Source organism: Cimex lectularius, unplaced genomic scaffold (assembly GCF_000648675.2).
Source record: "Cimex lectularius strain Harlan isolate CLEC.00 unplaced genomic scaffold, Clec_2.1 scaffold124, whole genome shotgun sequence".
Taxonomy (NCBI): Eukaryota; Metazoa; Arthropoda; class Insecta; order Hemiptera; family Cimicidae; genus Cimex; species Cimex lectularius.
The window spans coordinates 740,130-749,565 of NW_019392703.1; the positions used below are offsets into that span (position 1 = coordinate 740,130).

At 30.6% G+C, this 9,436-nt stretch overlaps 1 protein-coding gene across 2 annotated transcripts; it reads left to right on the top strand.

Annotated features, from left to right (window-relative positions):
* The first annotated feature begins 2,372 nt into the window (after positions 1-2,372).
* LOC106666314 lies at positions 2,373-8,974 on the top strand. 2 transcript variants are annotated; one of them, XM_014393399.2, is made up of 7 exons: positions 2,373-2,532; positions 2,822-2,881; positions 7,011-7,105; positions 7,178-7,349; positions 7,412-7,494; positions 7,563-7,701; positions 7,779-8,974. In XM_014393399.2, the coding sequence occupies exons 3-7, from the start codon at positions 7,034-7,036 to the stop codon at positions 7,862-7,864; spliced, it is 552 nt and encodes a 183-aa protein (XP_014248885.1). In that variant the 5' UTR covers positions 2,373-2,532; positions 2,822-2,881; positions 7,011-7,033; the 3' UTR covers positions 7,865-8,974. The 2 variants fall into 2 exon arrangements, with proteins under 2 accessions (XP_014248885.1, XP_014248886.1); XM_014393400.2 differs by lacking the exon at positions 2,822-2,881.
* The last annotated feature ends 462 nt before the right edge of the window (positions 8,975-9,436 follow it).

A 9,436-nucleotide genomic window follows, 5' to 3' on the forward strand; every position in this document is an offset into this window, starting at 1 on the left:
ACGTTTATTATGTTTACGTCGTTGTACAATTTATTAAAATATTATTTTTATTGTACGATTTTATTTTTTTTCACCGCTCAAAACTTCTCTCCGACAGGACGTGGCCAAGGTGTTTTCTATGACCGTAGAAAAGAAAAAAAATTTCCTTTAGAATGAATAGTAAGTCTCTTTCAAGCAGTAATCCTAGGATTAGGGTTCAAAACCCACTCGCACCCTGGAGCGTTGAACTCGCTGGCCAAAAAACACCAAACCAAAACCAGGTTCATGGTAATAATGATTTAATTTTATCAAAATCGAAAACCAAACTGCCTTTAACAATTTTTAAATAGAAATATTGCTATTGTTAAACATTTAGAAATAAAAAATTGATCGAAAAGATAAGATGATGATCATCTGGTTTATGACGAATAATTAAATTGCAGATTCAATGTTTTTGTTGATTAAAATATTTTCCTCTGTTGTAAAAATACCAAAGCCAGGTTACGTTTGAATCTTTGAAGGTAAATCAGAGAGAATTTGGAAAGGCAAGAAAAGCAAGATAATCTGACCCAAGATGAGATACAAAGTCTTAAAAACGTTAATTATAAATACGATTTTCTATAAAAATTTACAGGCAGATCATGTCCAATATCTATGAGAAAAAGTAGAAATCTTTTTCTTTATGTTTATGCTGATGAAACAAAGAAATTCTCTTGTCCACCAAAGCCTGGTATCGACGCGTAGAATTTTAAGAAGCTAACCCTAGTCCATATAAAAAAATTCTTGGTTATCCGGACCACGAGTAAATCTATAAACTGCTGATGAACCTTCGGCTAAATACGCTTCTCTACCACTTGAGGTCGTGGGTTCGAATCCCGCTCGTGACACTAGCTTTTTCATTTCAACCAAAAACCTAACATAAAAAGATTAATTAATTGAAAGAAATAATTTGGTCAATATAATGGAATTAACGTTTATGATGATCAAAGGACAAATTTCTTTATGAAGGAAATCCACCAAAGCTGGGTATCGCTGTGTTTGGACTCCAGCTATTTAGTCATTGCCACCTCGATAACTACTGGTAGTTTGAAAGGATAAAACCTAGATTATCTGGTCAATAAATAGGACGCAAAAAAATGCTAATAGTTCTTTATGTTTCTGTTGATAAAACAAAGACTAGTTTTTCTTTGTGGTGAATCCGCCAAAACTACATATCACTGGGTTAAAATTCCAATTTCTATTCCGTGTCACCTAGGTTATTGCCAGTTTAGGATATAACCCGGATTATCTGATCTATGAATGATAAATTCCCAAAAGCCGGCCGGAAACATCACTATGTTTCAACGACGCTAAAACAACAAGATTTCGTCACCCAATCCATAGAATGAATCGCTGATAAATGTTATGAGAAATAAATAAATAGTAAAGTTTAGATGACGAACGGGATAAAATTTCTCCCTGCAGTAAACCTACCAAAGCAGTGTATCGCTGCGTTGAAATTTTAGCAAATAATCAGTACACGTTTAAAAGAACAAGTCCTTGATGGAAATCCAACAAACCTGGGTATCGCTGCGTTTGAAGCATAAGATTTTAAAATTTTGGGATTGTTGTTATCCTGATACACTTTAACGTTGTTGATCATGAAAGGGACAAAATTTTGGTTATATGGTGCATGAGCTGAAAACGTTGAATGTTTCGGTTGACGGATCGTATCTTGCAGTCAATCCACCGAGCAGTGTATCGCTGCGTTCAAATTTTAAATTCTGACCACCGCCCACCCAAAAGAGAAGATTTTGACTATCAAGTCTAGCCGATTAATCAACATTATTGAAGAATAGAAAGACAAAATTTCCGTCTCTTGTAAATTCACCAAGATGGGTATCGGAGCGTTTTAATTTTAAAATTCAAACCACTGCTATTTTGAAAGAACGAGATCTTTCGGATAATAAGTTGAATGTTTTGACTGGCAGAACGACCGTTGCAGTAAATCAACCAAAATCGTGCATCGCTGCGTTGTATTTTTAAAAACTATAATTCCAAACGTTTATTTACACTTTTAATGTTAAACATGCAATGTTAAATTTAACATGCTTGTTTTCTCTGAGCCGTTTGCTTCTAAATTCTTGTCCATTTTCTGAGCAAATTGAAGCATTTTGATTTTCAGTTTTTTGTTTTCTTCTTCTGAGTTTACGTCTTTTTTTCCGAAGATATTTGAAGGCACTTGAACAATATCTTTTGTAAAATGGACAAACTTCTTAATTCCGGCTTTATTTATTTATTTTTGCGTACACACCACTTCAAATTGGGACAAGGCACATCCCGGGGGGATGTTTCGCCCGCAATCGATTCGAAAGGGCGCCTCTTTGTCCAGTGGTCCTCCACCCCTAGAAATCTCCAGCCAATTCTCACTCCAGAACGACGGCCAGATTGGCGGAGGTGCCCCTATCCGTGATTTAACCTTTAGTAAAATTTTACTTCACCGCCAAAAACAATCGCAAAAACTGGACTAGAAATCGATCTCCCTATACCCAAATTGTCATTCTCGTTCTATTAGTGAGTATTTTTCTTAAAGAACATCTTGACAATAAGTTAGTTTTGAGAATGTGATAAGGCCACAGAATAATTTTATTTTTATGTATTGCATATATTTAGAATGTCACACTATCAGTACCACAGTACTCAAAAGAAGTTGAGTGTATGTTTATTTTAACTAAATTTATCAAACAATAAAATATGATTTAATTACATAATTATAGATTATAATTAGGTAAAATTGCTATAGATCACCTTGCTGGTTAGCAAATATTCAGCATTTTTCTCAGAAGACTTTCTTGTTTCACAGATAAGATAATTGGCTAAATCCTTGGCGAAAATTTAAAAAAGTCAACTCTTCAAATAATGGGTGGGTACTGTTTTTTCAGTAATATAACATTTCTTATTTAAACAAAACTCGCAAATTTTTTCCTTCCGCCCAAAAAAAATCTATAAATAAGATAGATAATATAATAGACAATAATTTAAATGCCTTTCCCATGGATCAGTTCTAGGCCCGCTTTGTTTAATATTATTAAAACGTTGTTCATTATAAACAATTTATTACATTAAAAGATTACTGAAAATTTAAGGCCATTATCAAGTGATTATAAGATAATATTGCCAGGTTTTGTTGTGAGGTAGCCTGATTGTTCAGGTATTTCTAGCTAGAATCAATTTACAGAATAAAATTTTTAAAATATTTTAATATATCATAGAAGACAGTAAACCATTAATCTTACTCTCAAATTTGGTAAAGTGGGTGAAAGTCCAATAAATTCTCTAATATTGTGACTATTGACTTGCCCCTTGAGATATTGTTTAGTGCAAAAAAATTAAACTAAATTTTTAATAGCTAAATAAACTTTTATTCAAAACTTTCTTGCTAATAAGAAAATTTAGCTTAAAAAATATAATTTTTCACAATAGATAGAAAAACACCTAAAAAGTGTTAAACAAATTTCATGACAGTACTAATGGTTTTAAATCTAAATTGTGATAATTCCTGAAATGATTTATTATCGTGGCTTAAACGTGGTGACTCAAAGTTATTTAAAATCATTAAATCTATCAGATAAAGTCCCAAATACCACCTCGATAACTTTCGTACAAAAAGTAGTTACTAAAAATTTATAGAAAAAAGAAATCATTAAACAATAACATCAACTGTACTAGTGCTTTTTTATCTAAATTATATTTCTTGAAATCATTCATTATCAAATCTCAAGACTGGTGACTCAAAGTTTCAATTTTATAAATCCATCAGATAAAGTATTGTCAATTCTCTTCAATATCAATTATCCTGTAAATGCTTAGAGTAATTTGTACGTCCATTTGAAAAATATAAAACAGATAGCCTTGCCAGGAATTTTGATGTAATGCATGGCTGCACGAACACCTGGTGTTTGCCAATTACAAAAATATAAAAAAATCTTTAAAAATATATATATTTACCAATTGTAATTTTTAAAAAAAATATAGATAATTAAAATCTATATTGACAAAGGGGCTTTGATGTAAATTCTCAAGTATTCAAAATGGCTGGACAGTGTTTCAAGGAAAATTCATTGATTATCGTCCAATTACCAAATGAAATACCATTAAAGTAATACTTTTTCTTTTTGTCTTATACAAAAATAAGATTAAATTTTCCAAACTAGTCATGATTAGTCATAAATTTTTATAAATTCATTTTTATAAATGATTTTCATAAAAATGGTTGAATTGAAAAATAAGTGTTACAACAGGACTTGGAACCTACGACCTCCGGATCAGTACCCCAGCGCTCCATCATTTGAGCTATCTTGAGCTACCTTAAGACACCAACCAATCATCTCAACCTACAACTTTTAAATTGTCCTCTTTTTCTCCAATATTGAAATATAACGTTGCCATATGGATTCTTGGCGATATACGAATTATCTTCGGAGTTAGTGAATTATAGTAGCAAAGTTTTATTTATATTAAATATAGCTTTACCACTTGAGCTGTCCAATTAATCTTGTATCTTTCTTACTTTGCCTAAAAATAATAAATCAATTAAAATATTAGTCATAATATTGATCTTAACTTAAGAAGGACCCAGAATAGTTATTAATGATCTCATAGACCCTAATAATCAAGTGTCAAAAGAAATGATGAATGATGGAGTGAGTGCGGTGTTCAATCCATTTTAAAAAGATAGTTCCTACTCACAGTAAGTAATTACTTACTGTGAGTAGGAACTATCTTTTTTTAGAAAAAAGTAGATTAAATACTTTACACCAAAATATTAGAGTAGTATGTAAAAATTTGACATTTCAAACCTTGCTGATCCAGATAATCATTTTAACTGAAACACACCTGAAAGAAAAACTTCTATTCACATTAAAACATTCCTAACTCCTTAAAAATTTTGAAAACATCCTGGATTGGCTGATACTGTGGAGAAACATTAGACTAATTCAGCCAATACAGCTAAAATTACTTTCAAAACAAATAATTATAACTGCTGTATAGTGTGGGATATAAACCCCATCATTTAAAATTAAAATAAAGAAAATATTATTGAACAATTTTCTTGTCAAAATTAACCTGGAACCCTATAACATGTGTAGTATATATTGGAGAGTTTTTTCAAAGGTGCACCAGCCTGAAAGAGGGTGTCATAAAAAGATCGAAGTTGCCCATAGAAATAAACACCATGGAAAATATGCCTATACCAATGCTACTGGGATTTAACTTCTTTAACAATTAATTCTGCTTAATTCTGAATGGAGAGGACAAAAATATATCGTTCAAACACAACACAAAAGATTTTTACACTACTTAAAGAGCAAGACATTCACAATACAACACGGAACACAAATCTCACAATATACACAATACACTCAGCCAATGAAAATCAAGACATAAACAATACACCAGTAGAAAACAAATAACCTATAATACAACACAACATACACACATCAAGACTCTCACACAACACCAAGTCCTCAAGATGAACAAATAGAAAATGAAAAAATAAAAAATTACTTTATTAATAAATTTCAAGAGAAACTTATAGAAAAAATAAGCAAAGCAAAAGGCTACGAACTCCACATCCATTTTTTATTTTTTTATTTATTGCATGCACCCTTTTTATATTACATGCTTATAACAAGTATACTTGTAATATATCAAATAATTACATTTTATTTATAATATATGGTGCTTGTGTGTAGATTGCAATGAATTTAATAATGTTATTCTAATTTTGTCTTAACTTAGCCTCACATGTATATCACAGTAAATTAAAGTCTAGAGTCGAGGAACTTTAGAAAGTGTTCACTGCAAACGTTTGTAAGTGTTTTAAGAAAAAAATTAATTACATTAATTTAATAATAATTTCCAATAATTTGAACCTAAATAAAAAATAACGGGAAAAGGAAAAATGCAAAAACCTTGCCATGTTGGAAGAACACCAAGAAATTAATAAAGCAAAAATAGACAGCTTGAACACATGTTTGAGGTGTTCTGGCAGAAAGTGAAAAGCAGTTGATAAATGTGCTTGTTCAGCTTCATCAAGAGTTGGCTGAATTGCGAGGAACAGAAAAATTGGTTGAATTTATCAAAACCATGTCCACTGTGGTTGATGAAAACACTAACAAAATTACGGAGGCACACTCACAACACTAGCACAGACACCAATAACATATAAAATTTCACCTCTCAACAAAAAAAAAGGAACCAAGGAGATGGAAACAAAAGCACACATTCCACAAATCCCAGATGAAACACCCAATCCTTCATCCCTTCATCAATCCTCAAACCTCCAAAATCCACCAAACACGTGTATCCGGATTTTAGCATTCTACACATTTCCAGGGATTAGCACTCTTCAGAAAGCCCTTCTCATATCATGGAATTACATCAAAAAATACATAAATCATTTTTGAAAAATAGTATTTCTCCTACAGTAAAAAAATAAAATCATTACCAAATTTACACCTATACCAGCCTGCAGCAATCATAAAGTTTCTAACAGAACTAACACCAATCGCATTAACAAATAGAAACAATATTAAATTTTTTTTAACTATTTTAGCAGACAAAGAAAGCAATAAAATGATTGCCAATTTCTTGTACAATGCCATGGCTTTCAATAAAATAAAATTCAATATATTTTCTGAGTCATTGATCACACATGGTATGCTCAAAAAACATCTCCAAACAAAAGCACAGTTGCTGTTCGCTCTGCAGATGAGAACACTCCTCTCAGACAATTCACTGATTATCAATTAAAATTATTAGGAGAAACAAATTAATGTACGAACATTGCAGATTCAAGTTTTTAATTTTAATGGGGCACGCTGATAATATAAAATGTTATCAACATCTTTTTGATAAAATTAAGAAAGTAGAAATCACAATGAATGATAGAATATATTGGGAAGGGAAGAATATACTGAGCTATAACATGAGCTGGGTGTTTTTTTCTCGAAAGATTTGATGATTAACTTTTTAAGTTTGATTTTCAGGGTGTGAAACCTGAAAGAGGACTATGAAAATCTTCAATAAATGCTGTTGCTGTTCTTTAAGAACCGGCACAAAAATAATAGGCTATTATGAAGCGGTATAATTATATATATCTATTTATCCATCGGCTTTTAAATATTAAATCATGTAATAACATAATTATTTTTAGATATCTGGGGGAATAATTTGTGTCATATTCATTATATTTTTATTTGTATATCTCCTTGCATCATCATATGGGTTGAACGAACTGGAGGCAGAATCGAAATTGAAAAACATGACAAGTCTGTCTAACCTGACTAGAGAAACAGAAGTCGAGACCAAACCCCAGCGAGCATTAGGTTGGTCCAAAGGGTATACATTTCTTCATTATTATTTGTTAATCGGAAATTTTCTATTTCAGTCGCATTTTCTTTATTATTTTACATTACTTATTTCCTCTTTTATGCTATATTGGGAGGGGTTCTCATTCATGGTGTGAACAATGTGAGTCTAGAAAATACCATAGAATAAACTTCCTATATTTTCTTATACATATATATATTTGTTTGCAGGAAAAACGGAATCTAATCAACATATGGGTAAAAGTGAAAATCGCTATTCTAATATTGTCATTAATACCACTAGTGTTTCGCCTTTTCTTATTGCTGTTTGATTTGGATTCTAAACTAACTGGAGATATTGTTATGGGAAGTAAGACAAAAACATTTCTAAACATATCATCATAAACTCTTTTTGTTTACTAAAAGATAAAATTCTTTTCTTTGCAGTTTGGGACCTTGTGCTTATCGCATACGTTTACAGCTACTATGAAGAAATGGAAGAAGTCACTGAGAATCCGATGGCTGTTCTTTAATAATAAAGGCCTTCAAATGCAATATTCAATTAAATCCAGCTTTTATTTACCAAATCAATTTTAATTATAATAATGATTAAAGTTATTGGACTTTTTAAATGATTACTATTGTGAAGAAAATAAAAATAAAATATGAAATAAATAAAAAATAAGAAATGTCAAGCTGAAATATCTTGAATACAGATTGTTCCAATTAGTTAAAGATTTACGCTTAACTTCATGTAAATTTAATTAATTTCATTTTATCTTTATAATATTTTTTCGCTAAAACAGTAGCAGATATTCTAAAAAACAAAAACATTTCTCCAGCATGGAAACAACCGTGAAACAATAAATAAACTTATCACGCAGAAGTATGCAGTTATTTGTAGCATAAATTATACAGTTATATTACATAGTATAATTAGAAATAATCTATACTTAACTTTATTCTTACCTACTGCATTCTAACTATCCTAAATTATAACATTTCATTCTTACTGTTGCAACCGATAAACTGAGTATGTGAGTAGTGGCTAGAAGGATTAATAAATTTATATAATTATTCTTATGTATTTATTTATGACGTGAACAGTAGAAAATAGAGCAGCATTGTTAGTAATGTATTCTGGATATTTTTGAGCTATACTACAGCTAATTACGGTAATAATAATTTTATTTAAAAAAAATTTAACATAAATGAAGTAACAGGAAAAGGTTATGCTGAATATTATATACACATCGATACTCAATATTATATGTTTATTTAATATTCCAATGTAATTATGCTGATTTGTTTTGCTGTTTTGTAGGGTACTAATGATTCGAGTATTTTTTTAAAGAAAACGATTTTTTTTTCAAGATTAGTAAGTTTGCTATGAACCATTTTTTGGTTTTATCTGATTTACACAAATCCATAATGCTATAGATAATTAATAATCGTGGAATGTAATGAGTCATTTTTGATTAATCAAATTTGTATGATGTAATTTTTAAAAAATCGATTTTTTATCAGCATAATTGTCAAAACGGATTTCCCACCTTTATGTTTATGTAAAATTGATTTTTGGACTTAGCTTTCTATGGGAAAACAATATTTCTTCAGTATTTAGTATATGTAAAAAATAAAGCTCTCGTTTATCAAATCTTCCTGACGCTGCAAATTTTTCGTTTATTTATTTATTCATTTATTTTTAAGCCGTTAGACCCTAAATTCCTTGTTCTTTGTACTTGTATGTGTACAAACAAAAATAACTTGTGGCACATATGGATATAGTCGATGAATTAACAAGGTAATTGGTTCCGTTTTGGTCAGGACGTTCCGTGGACTATTTTTAGGCCATTACCCACCCACTGGAGGGGATCGCCAATTTTGGAATGCTTCACGACCAGAAATACACAAGAAAAAACGTTCGATTCGGTCTGTTCGAAGGAAATGCACTTTTGCCAATGATTGCAAACCATGGCACTAATCATTGCTTTGTATGTATAAATTATGTAAAAGAAAAACAAGGCCCCAAAATCGAAAGAAGCAGAAGAAACGTAAAAATGTGACGAGGAATTATAAATAAAATATTATCACGTGTAATCACA

Bases quoted from the DNA above. Each gene is read 5' to 3' on its own strand.
- LOC106666314 (XM_014393399.2), top strand. From the start codon at position 7,034: ATGAAAATCTTCAATAAATGCTGTTGCTGTTCTTTAAGAACCGGCACA. The intron at 7,350-7,411 runs GTTGGTCCAAAG...TTTCTATTTCAG, and splicing joins CAAACCCCAGCGAGCATTAG to TCGCATTTTCTTTATTATTT. The intron at 7,702-7,778 runs GTAAGACAAAAA...TTTTCTTTGCAG, and splicing joins TGGAGATATTGTTATGGGAA to TTTGGGACCTTGTGCTTATC.